Below are 24,234 nucleotides of genomic sequence, written 5' to 3'. Positions count from 1 at the left end.
TTTGAGTCTGTCCCCGATTTCAAAACCAAAGTACCTTTTTGGGGCAGTGCCATCTTGCAAATGGTTACGCATGAACATATATGTAAGTATTAACAGCAAAAAAATTCGGACGATGTTCAGAAAATTTCATTTATTTTTCATTAATTTAACATTACAGTGATCAACATGTCTAGAAACAGAAGTGCTTCGTGACGAAATAAATTAGCGGCCATGTCAGATCACAAACTGTGACATTCATCATCGCGAGGTTCTATTGCATAAAAAAATCATATCATAAACCGAACTTTAGTAAGTCATCAATTGACTGTCGCCCCATCCCTTTTTAAGCCCAGTTGAATTAGGAAATGAAATTTTCTATCATAACTTTCACGCACCGGGCATTCCAAGCTATTTTTATTTTGGCCTTCCCTCAGAAGGAACTGTCTAATAGAAGTTGAAGTTCTGGTTGTTCGCCTTGTCTGAAATAAAGGAAACCAGTCACGTAACGTTTACAAAAATGAGGAGTTTTGAAAGCTTAGATGGGAAGAGCTCTTTCATAAATCTTAGCAGTTTTGAGCACACTCGAAAGTAGCGGAGAACTCAAATTCAAGTTCATCCTTTGAATAGCTCCAGATGTATTGATCGCGCAATCAACCACTGTCATGTCTTGCATCGAAATTGCCGTAGATGTCGTTACATCGACCTGCCACGGACTGATCGAAAGGCCAAGTTGAAACATGTTGGTTCCCTTCAGTAACGGCCAGTAAAGGTCGGCATTAGCTTCCCTCTTTCAAAAAGTATCAACACGTAAAACCTGCTGAGAGATTTTGGTGCAAGATGAAAGTGCGCATCGAACAACAGAGTGCGTCGTCGCTCATACACATGTAAATTGCAAATGGGGGGATAGGGCTTATGACTTACTTGCTGTCCCCGCTTTGACGCAGAGCGGCGATTTATCACACACATTCCAGTTGCCTTTTTCGCACTTGAGCTTGCCGTTGGCCTTCTTTATGTCATCATTGTACTCCATGCTGGCGGGACATCTAACCTTGAGGGACAGACCAGCATGAAGTTTTTTTATGTTTTTGAACTTCCATACCTTTGCAACATAGCACCACATACCTATAATCAAACATACATTTAGAGATTAGACGCCATCAACCTCCTCCCTAGAAACGAACCAAGCAGCAAGCTATACATTGGTCAATCATCAGAGTTTAGTCCGCCATGGATACCTCCACCCGCTAGTTACTAGGTTGAGTTTTACCAAAATAACTACGTGGCCTCGTTCCTAGGGCAAGATTACTGCATGAGTAAGCAATCTAAACCTTAGACAATCTACTTGGAGACCAGATTGATGGACGTGGTACCCGGAACCCCTACAACACAGAGATCTCGTGATATGTGGTTAAACGTAGCTAGAATCTACATGTAACCCTGCGTCAGAAATTGACGGAGGGGACGATGCTGTGCTTACCGTGTGAATGTGCGGGCACAATCAGGAAGTGGTGCGGATCTACGTTCCATCCATTTGCTGTGCACTTAACTTGACCTTTGACCTTGTACACGTCAGGTGATAGCTTGTATTTCTGTGGCAGCTTACTCGGTTTCAGTCTAAAGCCATGGCCAACTTTGAATTCCTCGTGTTTTCTCAGTCCACGAATTTGCGCCTTCCACATTTTGGGAACCTTGCAGGTGTTCGCTGGATTGCTCGGTGGCGGACCGAAATTACCAAACCCTGATCACGTAGTAGGAGGAGGAAAGATAATAATCATGAATAATGCCTAATGAATCTTGCAAGATGTCCTAATAAAAGGTGTAGACAGATTCGTAAGTGACAAATAAGTGTATATGTGAATTCGACAATGGATGACCAGTTGCATGTGATTTGTTATTCTTACCATCTACGATCGGCCCGACGACCACGAACACCAAAGCCAGAATTTGCAGCATGCTTACGTCACACCGTTGATCTTCAAAGTGGTCATAATTTCTAATGGACGAACTTATATCAGTATAAGTTTGATTTTTTTACTGCTTTGGCTTATGACACAGGAGTTTTAACGATGCTTTTAAGATAAAAGCCAAATGTGTACCCATTGTCAACACGTCGAATTGAACGAAAGCAAAAAAAACCAATGGAATGTGAAAATAGCCTTCTGACTTTGGATGCAACAGATATGTATCACTGAGGAATTTGTTTGTGCTTTGTGAAGAGATTATCATGCAGACGCATGAAAAAGCCGATGTCTGAGAGCCACGCATTACGGAAGCACGCGGTGCATATAACGTCACGAACTTATCACGAAAAGATGGTCCGTTTGAGGCTGACATGAAAGAGATCGCTGCCATTTTTTGACGTCATCTTTGCCGTCGTCTCGTTCGGGAATTTCCGGAAGGCCAACGGAAGCGTTCGGGAATTACAGCATGAAAATTCCGCTTACACCTTGCATAAGTCCACGTTTACCCATGGAGGAAACTTAAAACAACAACATCGCAACTTGGCCTCCGGCGAGTCATTTTCATGAGCAGGGCTGGGCTTAGTCCCAAAAAGCTGGGGCGTACATATTTTTTCAAGAAGACGTTTGGAGAGGTACCCCTGATTTACTCAGGATGAGTTAATTTTCATTACTCGACTTACATTCTTCCAATTTTTATGAGTGGCATATTGAATTACATATAATTGCCTGCGGTATAAACAATGTATCGGACCATTATATTATTAATAAACATGATGTTAGTGCCGCGAGCTGTCCATGGTTCATTTCTGTTATCGGCCAATCGATGTCTGAAATTTTAGGAACAAATGAATAAATCAAAGACATTCAACATGCATATAAAACATGTTATTCTATTATTCGTTTTGGATGTTTACGGTACATAATGTTCAGATCCAAAGGGGGCCTACTTACAGTGTTCGTCATCACCATAATGGTCGCCATTTTAATACAGTTCAATTCACAGGTCACAGTGACTAATTTGTGAGAAAGCTCAAAGTATGGAATATACAGTAGAATCTCTCTATTTAAGGACACCCTTAGGACTGACAAGTACTGTCCTTAATAGAGAGGTGTTCTGATAAGAGAGGTTAAATTAAATGGAAACAAACAATCTAGGATCAAAACTAGTGTCCTTATTATAGAGGGTGTCCCTATTAGAGAGGTGTCCTTTAAGGAAGGTTCCACTGTATATCAAAATGATAGCAATTGTGGCTACTGTCTCTGCCTGAATAAAGAAAGAAAGGTCTACCATCTTATTACACAAAACAACACCGGACACTTTTAAGACATGGGTCGACACCAAAAAGATATAATGGTAAAAGGCATGCATAAAACATAGCATTTATCAAGGTAATCCTCCAGTCCTAGCCCTCCAGGGTAATACATGCGGTCCTATAATTTCGGTCCGCAGACAACAACTCATCAGACGAACATTTTGGCCGACGGAATCAAGAAGTAACAAAACTATGTTGAAGTTTCTCGCTCTGGCGCTTGTAGTGCTTGGACCTGTTGCAGAGGGTAAGATTCGGAATTACACGTTTAACCGACCCTTCTCATTTAACTCTTCATTGTTTTTCATTTGCTGAGAGGATTTTATATGATTTATTTTACTGGTCATGACAGTTTTGTAAGTTGAAAATTGAAGTTGAAAATTTCAAAATTCAAAATTCAAAATTCTTAAAAATTTTCAAAGCCAAACATTTTTTGGGCCTGATGATATTTCTTCATTTTGAGCAGAAAAAAAACAAGTGAAAAAAATATTTGGCTTTGAACATTTTTCAGAATTTTGAACTTATGAAAAAATTCAACTCTGAAGGATGAAACAAAATTCTGAAAAATGTTCAAAGCCAAACATTTTTTGATGTTTCTTTATTTTGAGCAGAAAAAAAACAAGTGAAAAAAATATTTGGACTTGAAATTGTTTTCATCTGTAGCATGACAAATTTGCCGCAATCAATTTCTTAACAGAAATCATGGCAGCATTCGTCTTTTCATGGCAATTAGGCCCTTTGGCCGGGTTTAAGAGGCGTGAATTTGGTCATTGGGACCGCCCAATCCAGTGGTCGTGGTCTGGGTACCGGGGTGGTCGTGTTTATTGGGGGCCTAGTAATGGTAATTAGAGAGGAAACCATTCGGGACCGGCGATTCTTGGTCGTCGTAGCGGGGTGGTCGCGTTACCGGGGTGGTCGCCGACCGGGGTTCCACTGTGTGTCTAGTTTCTTCCAGTATTCTAGTAGGCTCTTAAAATTAATTAGCAAAAATAACTATCTAATAGTACTTTTTGCGCCGACTGTGAAGTTAGTTGTTTTAACTATCGAAATTGTTCATGTAATTCTTAACCATTTTGAAATGATGGTTATTTTTTACTACTTTTTTATCTACAATTAATTTCATATTGGTGCTATCGAAACTACCAAATTAGACGTTTTTACTAATAAATTTATGAGGGGTTCAGCGTATATTTGTTCAATTATAGGGTACGGCAACTTTGGCCCGCCACCGGAAGACCCCAGTAACACTTGCAAAGTTTCGAAAACATGGATGACGCAGATTAAGGCCCTCAGGAAGCATAAGGAATTTAAGCTCGGGCACGGCTTTAACCTGTCCTCCATCAAATTACCTCAAACCTGGAAGCTATCCCCTGAGGTTATCAAAGCCAATGGAATAGTCAAGTGTACCGCGAAAGGCTGGAATGTAGATCCACATCACGTGCTGGTCGTACCAGCACATTCTCACGGTAAGGCATTGGCAATGAGCATCCTTGGACCTTATCAGCAGGGGTCATGTCATGAATACAACACTACCCCCAGGCACGTGGAATTAAGAGCTCAAAAGCTCCTCCCCAATCGATTGATACCCCCCCCCCCCACACACACACCCCGACAAACAAGTCAAGTATTTTACGGGTGTTGTCAGTGGGGGTGGGGGCTTTTGAGCCCTTATTCCCATGTGCCTGTACACTACCCCTAGATTAATGCATGGGTAGAATCTGTATTCTGCGTCTCAGTTTACACTCAGTGACTCCTTAGACTCCAGAAGTGAATCGGAGCTGTTATTTACCGGGAACTGTTGCCAGGGGTACAGGAAAAAAGTCATTTTGCATGATGTCTCGATCTGTATATTGGGTGTCTTGAGGTTCGTTCGCTATGACTTGTTAAAGGGTTAATCTTCTTTATTCTTAATTGTCATCTTAAGGTGTGTGGTGCAAGATACCCAAGGTCTGGGGTATGGGGAAAAGGACGAAGCTGCACGCTGGCTTGTCTTTGAGAATCAAATGTCCAACGGGCCTTGAGCACAACGCTGATCTGAAAAAGGACAACGGCGCTCTCAAGTGCGACAAGGGAAACTGGAATGTGCCAGACCACTCGGCTCTCTGCGTCAAGCCATCCGCAAATGCGAGTAAGTATTTCCGTGCCGGGATTTCAACAGTTTTGCAAGCGTTTAGTGGTCAATATGCTCTTGACTGCTGGACACAATCAACTTTCATGTACGTTTCAGACAGTGCTGCTTGAAATTAAAGTAATCTTTTCCTTGATTTCAGACCCCATGAACTTCAACTTCTACTAGATCAACAACCCAACCCGATGGGAAATCTTGGTCAACTATCGCTCAACCTCTACAAGCTTAAATATAAGTTATTATTCATTTCTGAAGGAACCGGAAACATAACAAATAGTCAAAATTTCTATCATGGTATTCACATACATGTACACATGTACACATGTACACATGTACATGTACATGTACGTCATTCTGTCTAACGCTTTATTCAGTTTTTTCTATTCCTGAAATACCCAGTCATTTTTAGTTTTTGTACGACATTTTGTTTGCAATCTGTTAAATTCAAACGTCAACAAATGTCGCAGAAGAACCATGTCAAGATTCTATTCTCTGCACACTGAACATGTACATGCAGTAAAGTGATTATCCTTGTCATAACGCACATAATTCTCTTCCAACGAAATAAAATCGAAAATATTTAGCCGCGATGTTGAGGTTGAAATAAAAACTCTTCTGAGTGTATATACTATACATGTACGTTTTTTCTAATTATTGTTCCTCGTCAAAACCGGACAATTCAACTACCACACTGTGCATACCAGACTCGCCAACGGTACTCATCAATGCGCATGTGTAACCGGATACAAAGTCTGGATATTTAGATATTCTAAAAATGGCACCATCAATGTACAGTGTCATCTTCATCAAACAGTTTCAATAGCGAGGCAATTAAGGTTTCAAATATCGGGGGCTAAGTCGATTTTGAGTCGTGAATGCCTCAGAGAGAAACTTGGATTAGTTACGAGTTTGGTTTGTGTGTGGCCAGTTCTCGAAGGGGGTGGCTGAAGAAGGGAAAGAAAGGAAGGGAAACATGGCCATGGGCTCACTTTTTGCCTTGTTGCTCATCTGTGTTTTCACACCGTACGCATCTCATGGTAAGTGCATTCCGTCTATATCGGGTTGAGCCACTGTCTTCCCGGCGACCTTTTTCCGTAAAATATCCGACAAAACAGTCGATAACATCTTGATCGTTCATCTACATGTACTTTGCTACATTGGCAGTTTCTGTATCGTTTGCGTATAGTTTCGCTGAGTCACAATTTAAAAAGAGGTACACGTACAAGGCATACGGGCACTTCATAGAACAAATAGGTTCCATGGTCATGAACCCTTTCTGTTGGTGCGCATTTACTGCGTATTCCCACGTAGTTCCCCCTTTGGGTTAAGATAGAATTGACGTCATCTCTTTTGCAGCGGCAAAATGTTCATACAATTCGATGCCAAAGGTCCAGAATGCTACTTTAGCAGCTTTCTTTCCAAATTTACATGCCGTCTTTGCCTGCCGTCCGAAGAATGTGGTTCAGTCAACATCCCTTACCAAGCAAAAGATTCTGTGCACAACGGCAGGATGGGATGGGGCAAAGCCCTGTGTTTGGAAAGGTGAGCACAGAATTCTGTTCGCAAGCGTGAATAATTTCCAGATACGAAGCGAAGCCTTCCATTCAGTATACTCTGCCCATAAGCATCAATAATACTTCAGGTTCCCGATAGCCATACTTATAATAACCCATCTTCAAGATGATCGAGAGTTCTTTTTACGAAATTGCTTAACACCTACTACATTAACACCTAGTAACTAGTATCTCTGATGGTCTAAAGCACGACTTGAAGAAGACTCGGGAAGCGGTCCTGGAAAAAGACCTTGGTTATTCATCGTCAAGCGTACAGTCCGTTGTATCATTTCTCCCCAGTACCGACATGTACGACGCCCAGCCTGTGGAAGACGAAGTTCCCGATGTTCGATGATAGGCACCCGGCAGGATCGTACGTGATGATCACGTGTCCAAAGAACTATCGTCTGGTGGAAGACTTCGCGGATGGGAAGGTCACGTGCTTGACGGATGGATGGGATGTCATGGAACATGACCTAGACGACGTTTGTAAACGTATGTTCCCTCTTCATGTAATGGCCAAACAATTGTTTGCCCATGATGCACTCATTCCTAGAGTTTCAGGTTAAATGTATTCATTTAAGGTACTATTTACATGTACTCCGAAAAGTAGCAACATGAATTATGAAGTATCAAATAGTGACAGGCCGTGTTTTGCCCGTCAGATCGATTAGTCAAAGGGAATTGATATAAATGAAGTACCGGTCGCTTTATAATCATCTATATTATCGAATACTACGGACATATTTCTCCATTTATATCTGTACAAAACTCATCTCAGTTTGTCAGAATAACTTTACCTTGTGAAATTCCTGTGAAATTTAGGAGACACCTGTAAAGTTCCCAACAGCTGGAAGGTAAGTGCAAGCAACTCGTTCCAAGACGAATACTGGCCTGGCCAAAAGGTGGCAGTCCTGTGCCCGAACAACAAAATGGCGGCCGAGGTACAGGCAAAGAGTGGAATCGTTTCGTGCCTTCCTAAAGGAAAGTGGGATTTAAAAGCTGAACGACTCTGCAAAGTAACTGGTACGTGCTATCATTTCTTACATATTGTATATAAGGCTGACGTTACATAGGCCTCATTCGTTCACTTCGCACATGTCACGTTCCCCTTAATGCGTTCGTTCCTCACTGAATGCATGCCACAAGGCCGTGCATTCACCGAGGAACGTTAAGTAAAGCTGGAACGTGACATGTGGGAAGTGAACGAATGAGGCCTATGTAACGTCAGCCATTGTCGATCACTTGTCACGTTTTCACTCGAGTTAACTTACTTAGACATGAAAATAGACGGCAAAAACTGATTTTCCTGATTTTTAGGCTAGTCGCAGGGATGTTTATCGCGAGTAGCAGTGATTGAAATCTGTCATTTGTGGGCTGCAAAAACAACTTTCCTTTTGTTCTAGGCAAAAGATGCGAAATTCCACAAATTCTGAAAGACGCTTTTAAGAAGAGAACATTCAGAGACAGCTACCTTAATGGGGAAAAGGTCATCTTTGGCAAATGTTCGCCAGCATATCCAATGACTCCTCGTCTTATTGCTACTAACGGGGTTATCACTTGCAGAGACGGGGTATGGGATGTCAAGAAGCCATGCAAAGGTAAACATACTCTCATTTTATGTGGGGTCCCTTCCTACTACTTCTTGAGAAAATTTGAATTGGATCGCGTAAAAAGGCCTATTGACTGATGAATTTACCAGGAAATGCAACGTGGCAACTACAGTTTTTATATCATTTTCAGAAGAAAGCCATATAGTACAACCAAATGGTTTGAAATGGGGGTCCATATACAGCGCCGACACCATGTCCTGAATTATATATTGCCTTTTGCAAGCAATCTTTGAACTGGCGTACGGTTTCCTTCCGAAGAAACTGTGCGCGATTAAGGGATGTTACATTTGACTCGTAACGTACTTCTCCTTCAGTGTCCTACTGCAAAGTCACAGAAGAGTGGCGACATTTGTTCGGATCAGAAAACCTCAACAAAATGCCTAAAATTATGACAGGAGGGAAAGTTCGCATGGAGAGTTGCGGATCCCACCACGTCCCGTCACGGGCAATGATCAGGAACAAGGGATGGATACGTTGTTTGCCAGGGGGGAAGTGGTCCCTTACCCCGAGCGAGATGTGTGCGAAACCACGTAACAATCCTGAGCCGGCTGGGGCTGTACCCGCGGTTGCACTTACAAATGGTATGTTGACTACCAACAGCAGCCGCGGGTCATGACGAGTGGAGAACATCATGAGCTTGTGGTGCGATGACGTCATTTGAGCGATACTAATTCAAGTCGTAAAATACATGTAACTCAAACAATATCGTTCCTCAGTTACCATCAAAGATACTTTGTAGATTTGAAATCAAATTACTGATTACTGATGAATTACATGTAAGAAATTAAAATCCGACAATTTATTAACATCACTCTAATCAAACTAGAGTGTACACAGTATTTTCAGTGTGTTTTTCTATCAGTATTTTTCAGTGGATATACGGTTGGAAAGTATCTATAAGAATTCCAGAAGAATATCGAAATTATTAACATATGATTCGTCGAATCATATAAGATCATTGTTAATATTCATTGTGGTGTCCTTATTAATTTTAAGGTTCGTGTGAAATGCCTTTCCGTTGGCTCGTGATAATTCGGCCGCTGCACGGGACGAGGCTGCCCGCGGGCAAGCAGCTTGATCTCAGGGCTTGCCCAAATAAGGCTCCTGCTTTGATAAAAGCAGGGGGAATTATTACCTGTAGGAAGAATGGCACATTAAGTCCAAATCTAAAACAACTCTGCAACGACGGTGAGTTAACTATTGGCAAGATCTAGGGGAGGGCACATACGAGTATGTATGGATAAGGGACTGTCTTATGTGTAGTTTCCAACACATCCCAACAATAGTTGGACGTCAGCAGAGTTAACGATGTATTATGGTATTTCCTAACCACAACCTGTGATTCATGGCATTGGGTTTCAGCACGTAGCACGCTAAAGCGTTCAATATCGGAAGCTATACGCATGAAAATGCGGACTGGTGTGCACGATGGGTGCGGACGGACTGATGTCCTCCATCGCGATATCTCTTTTTCAACGCTGCCTTATTCAATACTGTCAATCTCTAAATCTGAGTGCCCTTGTGTGGTATATACTGTACATTCCAGTTTGCTTTGTCCCGTACGAATGGCGTATGATAATTGGTAAGAAAGTTGTCGTTCCGGCGGGACGAGGAGGTACTCTTCGATGCCCCCGGAATTGGAAACTTGATCCTGAACTTACCCGAGTAGGAGGTCAGCTGACTTGTGAACGAGATGGACAGTGGAACGTCAAGCCTGATATGCTTTGCCGGCCCATTCCACCGGATATGAGAGGTGCGTATACTAGATCGTGGTTCGAGACGAAATAAGTATCACCTGCAATCGCACATGATTCGGATTTTTTATTCGCCCGAACATGTATATGATGACACGTCAATTATGTCTAAAAAAAGATAAGAATTTTACAAAAACAGGCTTCATTTTGTTTACATCTTTAGATTTTTATCGCCTATATACGACCAAGATCTTTTTGGTACGTACGCAGGAGTATCGAGCCTAGGTCTTATCTCCCTGACCTTATAAAAAGTTAACATCGAGTATTACTAAGATTATGATTTTCATTAGATTTCTTCTTGTTCTTCCAGCAAGGTTTGGTGGGAAATGTCAACTACCCAAATATTGGCAAAGGTATTTCATGACCGACCAACGTTTTATTAATGGAGGATTCGGACTGGCATTCAAATGTAGTATGGGAAATGCTCCCAACCCTCGCTTTAAGCAAGGAACGGTCGACTGCTTGACCTCTGGGCATTGGAATGTCGATCCCAGGAACCGCCCTTGCATTCCCCTGGGATCTACAAAACGGCGGGTTTATTAAATGAAATGGAAGTTCAAGTATAGCGTTTATATACTGTAAAATTGTACAACACTGTCTCAAAGCGCTGAACATTTATTTTCGCCCAAGCCCAATAATCTACATCTAGAAAGCTTTCTCTAGAAATCCATGAGCGCACATGCCCGGTATACTGCGCTATACTTGGCCATTTCGGCCAGTTGACAGTTCAATTTCCCATATGAAACAAGTGTTAATTCGGTACGAGTATATTCGTTTCCTTCGAACATGAAATGATTTCAACACGAATCCCAGTTCGTTTTCAATGTAGGCCTATACAAAACGATCGCCAGATATCACAGCAAGATATTAGTCTTCGGGGAAAATAAGTTGTCTGGGTGCGTCTCGCCGACATATTGCTTGTGTGTGAAGGCAACAGAATGGCAACATACATGTAAGAATATACTATACCCTGCAGAGAAATCATGTACATGTCCTTTTTCTTTTCTTCATCAAGTCTTTTATTCGGAATATTGTCATCTATACACCGAATGCGTTCGTGACAAACAGGCACTTACGAATTTCCCGACACTCGGCAACAGACACATAAGTTTCAAAATAGACATCATGTCTTATCACTTCTGCGAGGCATCTTCATAACATAATCTGTGACATTAACGCGATAGGGAGCAATGTCATCAATACTGACAAGTTGACCGTATCCGTTTTCAAAATCTGGCCCCCAAAAGTGAACCCAATGGTGGTTAGAAAACGCGTCAGCTAGCGGTCGATTTTGGTACTGTAAAGTCTGAAGTTCTTCGCATATACGTCTCTTAACACCCTGATAAAGCGACCTTTGCCGACATTTTGCATTGAATGCATACCATTGTTTGATATCGAATTGAGGCATAAGTTCCTTCTGAGCTGCAACATAGAGCTCTCGATCTTTTGAAACGTCGCCATTTAAATATATCCGCGCATAATCCTGGACAGCTTTGTCCAACATCGCCGGCCCAGTTTTTCTCTGTACATCATTCTTTGGTATGCTTTTCGCTATTTTTGGCAGCTCCCCGATCAGCCATTTGAAAAACTGGTGCCCCGGAGCGGCTGCGATGATAGCATTGCAACAAAATCTATCCTTGTCGTAAAGAAGATACGCGTGCTCTAAAGGCTCCTGGGAAACTATACAGCTATGATTGGAGGTGAAATTGTCTATTGGGCGCAGCGATTCATAGTCAATATCCGCATACAAGCCGCCAATATCGTCCAAAACGAGATACCTAAAGGTGTCTGCTCTCATTATTGACGCCTCGTAACCGGTGAAAGTTGGTAGAAAATGAGGATAGCGGATTTTGACGTAACGAAGAATGTCTTCATCTGTCCAAAACATGTACTTCCAAGACGGTTGGTGTTTGTGCCAACTTATTATATACTCCGCCATTGTCCTCGGAACATTCTTATCTTTCCATGTCTGGTGAATGATATGAGGGATTTTGAAACCGTTTACCCCTGAATCATGTTTTTCTTTTCCTGTTAGAAATTTCAGATTATTAGGAAGCAATTTCGCTACTGGATTCCGTCTACTACCAACTACACGGGAAGGATAACTAACCGTGGTTCTTTTCAGTAACCTATCTTCAGTACGAACAGTAACTGACCGGTCGGACACGTAGCTTCCCTTTTTTAACACTTTTGTCTTCGTGAAGAAAAGAAACTGCATTTCCGGTACCTTCATCAACATTAACAAAGCCATGAATAGAGTTAAAATCGTCAGCACGAACAGAGCCTTTCGACGGAAAAGGTGATGTCTGATAAAAAAGAACATTTTGGAAGGTGTTTGGAGTCAATGATGAGTATTGGGTGATTCTGTACATGTAAGTTTATATTGGCCAACTGCTGTCTCAGTGATGCACGAACGAAATGTTCCGATCTTCACTTTCTCCGGTCCCCTTCAAATTCTCACACAGCAAATGTGTTTTCACCCTGCTTGTTTTCTCACTATAAAGCATTATCGTCCTTATTTTGAGCATTTATTGCGCGAGGATCGACAGAGCCAAAGGTCGTTCAATCCTTTCACCATGTTCACCGTAGTTGTGCCTGAAAGAAAGTGTATGAATGGTAAGTCACACGACTGCGGAACCTTTGCGAGAATATTCAATTGTTTTTTGTGAAATACGCACCTTATTTATCAAAATAAGAGCACTTTTTCCTTAGGCTCCGAAATTTTGGCGCGAATAAAAAAACACAATGCCCTTTTAAAAAATAAGCCGACAGCCTTATGTTAAAGTCGTTGACCGAATGTCACTGCAAGCGATTTTACAGTGTTCAATGTTCAGTGACAAAAACTTATTTACCGGTACATATTTTCCCTGTACAAGTATAATGTAGTCCATCACCACATCTGGAGAATAGAAATCATTCAGATTAGTATTGCACAAATACATTGATATGATATAGAAACAAGAATTTACAGCTGCTGATCATGGCGCATTATTATTACTCCCTGGTTATGCATCCAGTATCACCAAGATAATTTACTGAAATGCCCGTCTATACATGTATTAGAGGACTTTTAAACCCATTACAACTGTTACACTGAACATTGCGTGCAATCACTGTATGACTCATCGATCTCGATCATGCTCAACGAGAATTTTTTAAATAAATCATGCTTTCGAAAATAACGATGCAGAAAGAACAGTGCATTTACCATGGAGGTATGCATTTACCTACGTTTTCATTCCACACATGTACATTCGAATGGATCAAGGAAACGGTCAAATCAATGATACCTAGACAACTAGCTGGTGATTGAACCAGACAGGTAGAATAGCCGCCTCGTCGATATACGCAGAGTCTCGACGCACTCGCAGCAAGTGTGAAGATTCAAGTGATACACTAAACGCATTGTAAGAAAATTATTCCACCTGGCTCCGCGCGCTTCAGTGAAACACAGAATGGCTAGTCCCACTTTAACGTTGGTATAGGGGCTTCAGGTTGTCACTTCACCCCTGGCGTGTGATAAGCACGACCCAATTCCATTATGTTTCGACAAAGCGCCACCAAGTGGAACTAACACTTGAATGCGTAATCTGTCATGGCTTATTATGAACCGCGAGATGCGGAATGCGAAATCGCGAGATGCCAACCTTGGTGAGAGTACCATGCGCCACAGGCTGTATAGCAAATATAGAACCTGTAAAGGCGAACATTCATGAGACCGAGGCTGTAGTAGGGGAGCTATCCTTGCTTTGATTTACCCATTGAAATAGACTCCGCTGTGCGATGTGTGGCATTTAACCTAATTTATAGCCTAGTTTCGATGGTCAGACTATCCCGCGCTATTCTTAGGGTCGACCGGACGTTCACCAAGTGCATGCTCTGTGTTATCAATCATGTGTGTGGTGAGATAGCTAACGCGTATGATGAGGGTTGATATTCAAGGAAAACGCCAGAATATACACTGATATCCGAGAAGTACTTGTAGTCGGTCGCAGAATTGGGAAATCACAGATCAGACATACCCGGATTTGTGCATGAAAATTTGTTCACTAACCTGCGTATACTTTATACTGAGCGTACTTCACCATACATGTAGACTAGCGAACTTTCCGCTGACACTAGAGGATCAATCGCTTCTTCTTCCCCTGTGTCGTTGTTTTCAACTGACGCACAATGCAGCTCGCCCCGAGTGAATATAGCACGAGGACAATACTGCCGTGATATATCGCTGGATATCAGTGGCTCAGGTTTTTCCATTTGATGCGCAACAATGAGTTTTATATCAGATGTAAACGTTCTATTACCCTCGACCTGAAAATACCGGCATCCACCTCAATGTTTTTTTGCTTGTCATGATGAACGACTGCTCTAGATCTTGATATACCCAGAGCCCGTGCTATTGTGTAAAATTAATTAAGTACGGTATGCAACACGGATCCAGGAGTTAAAACGTTGGGGGGGGGGGGGGGGGGGCTAAGCCAACACTATAGTCTACAGAGTTTTGTAATGTCGGGTGTACAGTGGAGGGAAGTGGGTACGCTAGGTATGCTAGGTGTGCTGCGTCATTCTAAGGCGAGATACCCAGCAGCTACAGATCTCGCCAGTGGTTAGTGCCATTGTGCATTCAATATGTAAATGGCACCGGCGTGATATACGTCTGACACCATTCATGTTGGAATAAAAAAATGAAGTGCTACTTAACGAATTTATGCTCATTGAAGACTAACCAAAGTTTCGTCATTTGAATTATGGATGACCTAATTCCCGTTCAGAGGCTTACAAATAAACAGATTACTAGAGATGAATTGCCGATTGTCGATATTATTACCGTCAGTTGGCAGGTATATTACCCTATACATGTATTTGCATGTTACGTATAGAATTTCATTGCAAACGTAACTAGCATATCTGTTATCGTTTATATCGATCACATTGACTCCTGGTGCAGTATCTTTTTTGTTACATGTCTGACAGCTGGCCATGCAATATGTCCGTCTTCAAAATCACATGCCACCTCTTTCTCGTTAGTCAATGTGCATTCAGAATTTTTACTGCCATCTATACGCTCAGCTACATAGCTACATACACAGACCATTGATCAATACTCCTTTAAACTGGACTTTAAAGCAACACAACCGTTGACAGAAGTTTTGCATCCGGTCAGGCATATGTAGACCTTGGTTGCCGCTTCTTACCGATCTCCTGAATCCGGTGTGACAGCGGATATAGTCCCCCTGGAGTCATAGTCCGGTAGCATTGTATTTGACCAATTAAGCAGCATGATCTATTGTACTGCTAACCCTAACCAAAACATTTAGCAATGCGGGCTATTGTTACACGGACTATCAGCCTAGGACTACTATCCCTTGCACACCGGTGTAACTGTTTAAATGTCCCTGGGGAGTTTCCTGAGGACAATTTCTGTTATGCACATTATGTGTTTAGAGCTGAATAGAGAAAACTACAATAGACAACTTTCGAATATACCAATTTAATCCCTCCCTAATACATCGTATCAAAAATTTATAATATTTTTGATCCGTCGAATATAAACATCATTGATGTTGACAAGTTGTGGTGAATGCTTGTGTTGGCGATGTCTTGCGTACACCAAAGACCAAATTCTAAATCTTCCCGTAGTCCGATTTTTTCGTGATGGGAGATACTGAGAAGCAGCAACCATCCTGAAAATGTACAGAAATAGAATCAGAGTGCAGATCATACATAACGATTTCCGCTAGTGTTGTTGGCTGGTTTTGGACATGTCTAGGAAATTCTACAAATATATTCAGTGCTGGTGAGATCTTCGTTGAAGTCTGAAAATCAGTGTATACTTGAGTTTGTAAAGTTCGGGTTCAGGGGTTTTCAAGATAAAAACGATATTGATAATAATGATGATGATAATACTTATAATACTATATGTACATGAATGAATAAAAAAAATGAAAGAAGAGAAAAAAATGTTGTGGATACACGGAGAGTCGAACTCGTAACGTCCAGCATTCTAACCGTTGAACCACAGAGGTTTTCATGACAGAGTGGAGATTTTCTTCGCCAGTAATATCCAGGCTTTGGTGATGTGAACCTTGTGTGAAATAGAGCGACATTTTTATTTCACACAAGCTTCAGATCGCCATGATGTGGAATTCGTTGAGAATTGTTTGTGTGGTTGCCACTTTGATGGAGGACTTGACAGCAATAAATTATAGTTGATTTTTAAAAAACGTTGCCTTTGCTGGTTTCCACTCTTTTTTTGTGAGAATCCACGTTTTAATTACATTGTGGCAGCTTATAAAGGACATAGAAACGCAGAATAAGGATTGATAGTAGATAAGTATATACTGTAAAACCGTTTCGCGTGCCAGTGTTGATGATCAAGGTAGGAATGACGAATTCTCATCTGATGGAGCTCTGTTTTTGAAGAAACAAATTGGCCGGCTTATGGGTGTTTTCGACATCACGTCAAACCCGGCCACTTCGCCGCAAGAGGCGCTCATTTGCCGAAGGACGAATTTCAAAGCTAAATTGATGGATCATACCCACCCTTACGTAACCCGGCAGAGCTTTCCAGAAGGAGACATTCGGAATCATCTCAGGACCTCGAACCTTCTTCACTGCAGCCATGAAGGTCACACCACCGATGACATAGACAAGAATAACCACTAGCAGGCTGAAAGTATGAAACGCATGATGCAAAAATGTGTCCTATATTTTCCCAGATCTAAGGGGCGTAGCTAGCAGACGTCACAGAAAAAAACGTGTTTTTAGGACAACAAAATCTAGTTTCTGTACAAACATCTTGTTGGCCGTGGCGACATTAATAGCATATTCATTGTAAGCCAAATTTGCTGACCTCACGAAGACATTACTAGTACACGTAGGCCTAGATTTGATTTTCATTAATATATCCCATACGCATCCGACAAGGATTAAAGCCTTAATTCGATATGGTGGACGGAAGGTTCAAATGTAACTCGAAGTTTGCCATAGGCCATGCACAATTAAATCAGTTCTTTTGAGTCGTACACCCAACCTTTTACTTGCATCAGACTCGATTAAAAAATAAAGATGTTTCTTCAACAACGACGAAAAACCAAAACGAACAGAAATGGTGATTTTACAAATAAGCTGTAACTCACACAATACATAAGACAGTCCCCACGCTAATCGCTCCAGATCCCCCACCGCCACCACCACCACCCTTGCAGGCATGCGGCGAAGACAAGGTGTACTCCTGGAAGAAAAAAAAAATCTCGTCATCATCATCGGTCTGAACGTATGATTGATGGAATTGATACCCAACTTGAGGCATTGGTTGTCACACCCAAACCTCGAGGTAGGAGCTAAAATGTACACCAAGGCGCAGTCGAGGTTTTGGCAAACATTTTAGCTCCACCCCAATATTCAAACCAAACATTGATGATACTCACAAATAACGGCGGACTTGAACCCGATTTTTCTCCGTTTACCACAAAGCTCTCCGAGGTAGAGCATACTAACGTTACTTCCGTATGCCTGAAAAGCGATCCCAAGGGAAATATTAGGTAATGCCAAGAGGAAATGACGTAGGAGGGAGAATCTTCCAGATCTAGGTGGCAACATTCAAACACAGTTGTCAGCTAAAACTTGTCCTGTTATTGGTACTTTAGGCAGGAAGAGGCCTATGTTTGTCGAAGAGTCGGGTTCTCCCCTCTACCACACATGACATATGCGGAGTCCGAGCGGGAATCGCACTCTTGACTGCAGAAGTGTCAGACCTTGATTTTTCCACTTCGCCAGACAGCAGCACCGGCCACCATACCAACTACAACATCGAAAATGGATGTCTGCATTGTCGTGATCAGATCTTCTCGAATCAAATGATGAACTGATAATAGGATTTTGCTTTGTTGGACATTGTTCGGATATTTCAAATTTTATCAGTATTATAAGATTTCTTACCTTTCTGGCGTGGTGGTGGTCTCCTTGAATTGAAGTTTGATTTTCCCACCAGCTTCAATGAATGTTGCACTGCTTTGCCTACCGCAGCTGTAGTAGGCTGAGAAGTAGTTCCCCTTTTGGCAAGACTGTAGAAATAGGACACGGTTGCCTTTAAATTTCCATGCAATATCGAATACCGTATGATTAACGAATGTACATGTACTTCGTACAAAGCTTATCACCTGCTAATATGTTATAATGAATGATTAAAACACAGTGCTATCACACACATATGTATTAAAACTGTGCCCGAAATGAAGAGACGCCGTACTCATGTCAGCAGCTGATGAAATGTCTTATTTATAGTTATACTAACCGCCACTCCTTTGCAGTCATCAACAATCGCTGAGGGATCGGTCTCGGTGAAATCCTTACACGGGTTGAACGAGTAGACGTAATCACCACCACCAGTCGGCGCTATGTCTTTCCATCTGAAAGTCAGAGAGAAATCGCACATATACCCCAATTTCGGTGTAATAGAAAATTCTGCCCCCAGAGAAAAACAACCGCCCTATTGCTTTATGACAGATTCAGGAATAGCGACAGAGACCAAAGGACAGTCGCAAGTAGAAGTTTTTTTCATACCGCTCTCTTGATGATGAATTCAATATTTCTACACAGAAGAAATGAACGGAAACGTGATGTTTTCCATCTTAGAAACAAAATGAGCGAAGGAAAAGTAGAAATAAATACCTACTTCGGGGCGGTACCACTTGGCGTCAATGGCGTCAGATCTATGGTACCATCAGAGAAGGTGCATTTGCAAGGGCCGTCCTGGGTGCACGATGATTTTTGCCCTTGAGTAACGGCGACGAAAAGCAACGAGACTATTGTCACCAGAACGTGCATCTTTATCTCAAAACTAAATGTCTGTCGAATATTCTGCCCGGCGCAGTGCACTGAGATTGTCATAACAGTATATCCTCTGGTTTGTGACCGGCTGACCTCTGGCACCTTCTGATAATTTCCTTGAGATCATATGCGGCAGAAAATCAAAAGAGTCTCTATTCTATTAAGGCCATTAAAGTAAAAGTTCCAGCTGCATATACATGTAGATTACCACAGTTTATTGCACACTCCATAAAATTAGAAATTTGGAAACTCATGAAAACTTGCAAGAGTCATGTGGATGATCTTTGGACGATTGGACTCTTTATAGGTCTAGGCCCTCTGTACGTTGATGACTGACAAAGCTTTATCGGGGCTTTTTTTCTGATAAGATTAATAAGAATGTCAAGTGTGTTGTTTTCTATCATTTACATTATCAAATTGTCTTACTGGTGACATTTATAAGTATTAATGAATGAAATTACCCCTTAAATCTGCCATTGTTTACATAAAAAGATTATGCTTCATGTATGGTGATTTTGTAGGCTAACCTTTCTTTTCGCGAAAATACACCATCTGCACCAGGTTGACCAAGAGGGGCGCCATAATCGTTTTGGAAGGAACTTCAGTCATGTGAGTTGTTTCATGTTGGTTCAAGATTCCATCGATAGGGGAGGGAGGCATGAAGGGCTTTGAAGGGGGTCTAAGTTGGTCCCAACGTTGAAGCCAAGTTAAATTAGTTTCAAAACTAGGCACCAGGCGCCTGGAATGGTTGGGAAACTATTGACATTTTACGCGGGACCAACATAGCATCAAGGACCAACATGGGCCGCCGCCCACGGACGCATTGTATTTTGATTAGTTCAAGATAAGACTGGGTCGGTTCGGGTGAAGTGAAGAGGACTCTTTAATTGCCACTTCATATACAAATGAAAGTCACAAGACATCTATTTGAAAATATCTATAAATTCATCGATGTTGAATCAGCAAATGAGAGGAGTTTTAAAGATAATATCACTTCAAGAAGATCGATTTTGCCCATTAACCGGCTAACCTTGATCAGTTAGTCACATGCACCGGTATCGTGTAATAGTATTTTTCAAGTTTCTATTCTTCTATGAACATGTTGATGTACACTGTAGCCTACATATTCAGGTGACATGCACTAAATATCACTTGCATATCTTGCCTTATCACATCTTGTCAAAGAGAAACCCCAATCCAACACCATCTTCTTCTGCCGTAGGAGCTCTAACCCTCATTATGATCTCGGTCGTCCTTGTTTCTGCGCTTCTTGCAGTGGCCGCAGGGGCAGGTCAGAAGTCCACGTGTGTGAAGAATGGGCCCTGTGCGTGTACCTTCGATGGATTTACTATGGACTTATCAAAGATGGAGGGACTGGTTGACGATCATGCACCAATGTGAGTATGAGATAGACACCGAAAGGCGAGAAGGCGGAGGGGAGGGGTCGGCCCGGGAGACGAAGGTCCGCGCGGGCACTGCTGTGGGAAATATCGTGGAAAGTGTCCGAGAAAAGCCTTGGAGCTGGAAATTTTTTTCGAGGAAGTGGATAGTCCCTGAATTGTCTTTTATCAAAACGGCGCCAGCTTCAGAAATCCTGGCGTCGGCCGGGAACAAAACTTACAAATGTTGCACGTTTTCTTCAAACCGGCCTCTTATGCGGTTCTCCAAGGAATCTCGAGACGCTTGATATAGATTTAGACCCCGGAGTAATCGTTTTACCCTTTCGTTTGAGAAGATGGCCAAAGGTTATGATAGCTTCAACAGAACCCTGGTCCGGACAAGTGGGTCTGGGATAATTTCTGTCGCACCCGTATTTAAAAAATGACGAAAGGAAAGATCGGGTTGATCATTATTGGGTATTGACCATTGCGCCAATCAAAACCTAATTTTCTGCGATACGGCTGCTTGATTTCTCTCCTCTCTCCCCGAATCATACCTCAACGATATAAAGAACCCAATCTAACCGAGCTTTCTGTTTTAATCATATCTATAATGCAGCAATACGCCTTCTCCTACAGGTACAAAGACAAAAAACCAACGCAGAGCGCGGCAAACTTTGTCTACTCCTATAAACCATGTTACTCGTTTGACTATTCAAATGAAATGTATTCTCCCTGCAAAGGAGTGGCAGTAAGTATACGATCCGTATCGGAAAACCTCTACCAAAATTTCATACTAAACTACACTGTGGGCACCCGACTTTTGTACCGGTAACACTGTGGGACAAATCCTACTTTTGTACAGGTAACACCGTGGGACAGACCCGACTGTTGTACCGGTAACACTGTGGGACAAATCCTACATTTGTACAGGTAACACTGTGGGACAGACCCGACTTTTGTTCCGGTAACACTGTGGGACAAATCCTACTTTTGTACAGGTAACACCGTGGGACAGACCCGACTGTTGTACAGGAAGTTTTCGTGCAAGTGGCCAGGATATGCTTGAATTGTGTCCGAGCTATTTGATGAAGGTGTCTGTGTCGGAAAGGCAGACCCAGTACCACTATTTCTCTGTTCACAGCAAAATGCCGGACGGATCGACTATTCATCTATTATCACATTGATCAATCTGCAATTGCCAGACTGTGCGAGTTTCCGAACCTTCTTTTTCCAGTCCTGCCAGGTCGATACTACTAATAGTGATCAACAAAATGCTGGCAAGCAGGAGTCTGCCGAGTTCTGGGAGGAGGATGGGAAGACCATGCTCAGATATTTAGACGATGCGACTTTTACATTAAGGTACGTTTTTCAAACTCATTGGTGGTTTATCGTTCTGCATCCGACGGTCAGCGACATGTGGGAGGGGTCAATGTTTTGTAAGGGCTGACAGAAGCAGGCAAAATACGGTCACACTATGATCGGACTCGTGACGCGTTATTCTCAAAAGAAATTCCCAGCAGTCTTGATAACAACATATTGATGCGGCTATAGTAGGATGGCTACCAATACCGATGGTTACCGTCACTGGTTATACATTCTTATTGATATTTATGGGTTGACCATAGGCACAACCATTTCTGCCAGAACTTGAAATCCTAAAGCAATTAGAAAAACTAAAGTGGACGCCAATTTCAGGAGTGGGGTCTGTTCTATGTTTTCCAGAGAACATCCTCCCAGGTTTTGAATGGGCATTCATTTCATTTTTAGATGGGTCTGCTAATGAATAGGAAATGACAGTGCCGGTGTGACAGCGGATATAGTCCCCCTGGAGTCATAGTCCGGTAGCATTGTATTTGACCAATTAAGCAGCATGATCTATTGTACCGCTAACCCTAACCAAAACATTTAGCAATGCGGGCTATTGTTACACGGACTATCAACCATAGGACTACTATCCCTTGCACACCGGAAATACAAATGATGTACTATACTAAGCAGTAATCAGTGCAATATTGTTTGAAAACAGTAACCTATGATATTTTTTGTTGCAGAGAAACCTATGTCGATCTTGTTTGTGCAGGCAGCAATTCGTTTGAAGTCAAGGGGGAGCAAATGGGTTCAAACCCAAGCAGATACGTAAGTCGTCTACGAATACAATAAAATATCATGAACTCTTACATTCTTTACACAGGCAAAGCTTTTCGTCATAGAATCTATTACGCCGGATAATCATCATAGACCAGGATGGCCCATCATAGAAGACTATAAAAAAAGTAAAAGTAATACTCACAGAATCTATGATGGAACAAGAATTTCCATCTTAGAATCTCATGGGCTATCGTATACGTGAGCTATATGGCCCTTCACGGAATGTATGATGCGAGATCGGATGTAACATATGGTTGGTGATAGTCATAGATTCTATCATGGGCCATCATTGATTATGAGGAAACGTTTGCACTACTTTTTGAACCAGAGACTACGTCACTTCCGGTCACTTCCGAACAGCGGCATTTTGTATTACTAACCTCCATATTATTGGAGAAAAAGAAGTAAGCCACATACACTGACCACGATGTCGAATGGATTGACCGTGCTAACGTTGGAAATCGATTTCCAGTGACGAGAGACCCGGACGATATTTTCCAAATCGAATTATAGAGTGGTGTAATGCACTCAAAACACCACTCAACCAGAAAGGAAAAGGCGCGAAAATTTTGCGGCATAAAATCTCGTTTCAGGATTACACTTTGAACACACCTCAGGCTTGCAGACCAGGAGAAGGAGAAGGAGGGGGTCTGAGTGTTGGCTCAGTTCTATGCATTTTGTAAGTGATGTACTGTACGAGCACGCCACTTTCATGTCACTCCCCACGAGTCAGTCATGAAGAAATAACGGCAAAATATTGGACACGACCTTCCTTGAATACGGCATTTACATTTGCAGTAGTTGGCAATTGTAAAACAAATGGCGACTTTATTTACCAATTTGGGCAAAATCGAGCGGCGGGGGCGACTTGATCAGGTCATCAGGTTACCGCAGGGCAAATGTGCCAGTACCCTGGGAAGCTTTTTTATGCACATAAAAATACATAAAAATATATGCTTCTGCTTCAACGCGATCGTTTGGTGTCACGTTCCTAATTCCCTTCACTTTATTGCAGGCTCGTCGTCTTCATCGTTGTATACATCGTAGGTGGAATCCTCTTCATGAAGTTCCGGGTGGGCGCCAGTGGATTCGAGCTGTTCCCAAACCAGACTTTCTGGAAGGATTTTCCGGCTTTGATAAAAGATGGAACTTGTTTCATTATATCACCTTGCAGAAAAGGCGGCGAATATAGCAAACTATAACGTACGTTGGTCGATTAATTGTCAAGACCTCTGCAGTATATACACCGCTGATACATGCAGAGGCTCACTGTGAGGGGGCCTTCTCAACTTGAGTGCAACCACTCTTGGTTGAACGTAAATGCAAAAACCCAGCATACATGTATCACTTTATCAATCCATCTCACGCTTAAATACATGTTATACCATCCTGAGAATATCAGAAATTTTAGGATTCGTTGCTCTCTCACCACAAAAACTCCTAAGGTCATTCGCGGCGTTCAGGGAAGTTAGAAGGCTGGTATATCAGTTGTGCATACCAACTGTATAAGATATTCTTCTTGATTAATTATTCACGATTTTTGTAAGAAAATAAAATGTATTGGTTTTCTGTTA

General features: G+C 42.0%; 6 protein-coding genes across 7 annotated transcripts; 3 read left to right on the top strand and 3 right to left on the bottom strand.

Moving 5' to 3' along the window:
- Window positions 1-195: 195 nt before the first annotated feature.
- Window positions 196-2,040, bottom strand: LOC135500500 (uncharacterized). The gene is made up of 4 exons (XM_064792021.1): window positions 1,881-2,040; window positions 1,457-1,717; window positions 901-1,101; window positions 196-458 (listed from the first exon to the last, which is right to left on the bottom strand). Exons 1-4 carry the CDS (start codon window positions 1,930-1,932, stop codon window positions 424-426), a joined length of 549 nt encoding a protein of 182 aa, XP_064648091.1. The 5' UTR covers window positions 1,933-2,040; the 3' UTR covers window positions 196-423.
- A 1,347-nt stretch (window positions 2,041-3,387) lies between these two features.
- LOC135500501 (uncharacterized) lies at window positions 3,388-6,011 on the top strand. The gene is made up of 4 exons (XM_064792022.1): window positions 3,388-3,497; window positions 4,456-4,716; window positions 5,175-5,378; window positions 5,521-6,011. Exons 1-4 carry the CDS (start codon window positions 3,446-3,448, stop codon window positions 5,544-5,546), a joined length of 543 nt encoding a protein of 180 aa, XP_064648092.1. The 5' UTR covers window positions 3,388-3,445; the 3' UTR covers window positions 5,547-6,011.
- Window positions 6,012-6,288: 277 nt separating this feature from the next.
- On the top strand, window positions 6,289-10,841 carry LOC135500797 (uncharacterized). Its single transcript, XM_064792447.1, has 9 exons — window positions 6,289-6,415; window positions 6,735-6,920; window positions 7,232-7,426; window positions 7,757-7,957; window positions 8,338-8,532; window positions 8,859-9,125; window positions 9,541-9,732; window positions 10,091-10,297; window positions 10,609-10,841. The coding sequence occupies exons 1-9, from the start codon at window positions 6,352-6,354 to the stop codon at window positions 10,839-10,841; spliced, it is 1,740 nt and encodes a 579-aa protein (XP_064648517.1). The 5' UTR covers window positions 6,289-6,351.
- Window positions 10,842-11,421: 580 nt separating this feature from the next.
- Window positions 11,422-12,096, bottom strand: LOC135500794 (uncharacterized). Its single transcript, XM_064792446.1, has one exon. It carries the CDS (start codon window positions 12,094-12,096, stop codon window positions 11,422-11,424), a length of 675 nt encoding a protein of 224 aa, XP_064648516.1.
- Window positions 12,097-15,767: 3,671 nt separating this feature from the next.
- Window positions 15,768-19,448, bottom strand: LOC135500488 (uncharacterized). Its single transcript, XM_064792005.1, has 7 exons — window positions 18,976-19,448; window positions 18,595-18,709; window positions 18,240-18,364; window positions 17,729-17,813; window positions 17,438-17,532; window positions 16,842-16,968; window positions 15,768-15,982 (listed from the first exon to the last, which is right to left on the bottom strand). The coding sequence occupies exons 1-7, from the start codon at window positions 19,188-19,190 to the stop codon at window positions 15,923-15,925; spliced, it is 822 nt and encodes a 273-aa protein (XP_064648075.1). The 5' UTR covers window positions 19,191-19,448; the 3' UTR covers window positions 15,768-15,922.
- A 234-nt stretch (window positions 19,449-19,682) lies between these two features.
- On the top strand, window positions 19,683-24,234 carry LOC135500493 (cation-dependent mannose-6-phosphate receptor-like). 2 transcript variants are annotated; one of them, XM_064792012.1, is made up of 7 exons: window positions 19,683-19,739; window positions 20,353-20,527; window positions 21,149-21,260; window positions 21,747-21,871; window positions 22,564-22,648; window positions 23,254-23,339; window positions 23,676-24,234. In XM_064792012.1, the coding sequence occupies exons 2-7, from the start codon at window positions 20,370-20,372 to the stop codon at window positions 23,860-23,862; spliced, it is 753 nt and encodes a 250-aa protein (XP_064648082.1). In that variant the 5' UTR covers window positions 19,683-19,739; window positions 20,353-20,369; the 3' UTR covers window positions 23,863-24,234. The 2 variants fall into 2 exon arrangements, with proteins under 2 accessions (XP_064648082.1, XP_064648081.1); XM_064792011.1 differs by lacking the exon at window positions 19,683-19,739 and having other exon boundaries at window positions 20,202-20,527.

Source organism: Lineus longissimus, chromosome 16 (genome assembly GCF_910592395.1).
Source record: "Lineus longissimus chromosome 16, tnLinLong1.2, whole genome shotgun sequence".
NCBI lineage: Eukaryota > Metazoa > Nemertea > Pilidiophora > Heteronemertea > Lineidae > Lineus > Lineus longissimus.
The sequence above is the reverse complement of the archived record's forward strand: the minus strand, read 5'-3'. Positions and strand labels throughout refer to the sequence as shown.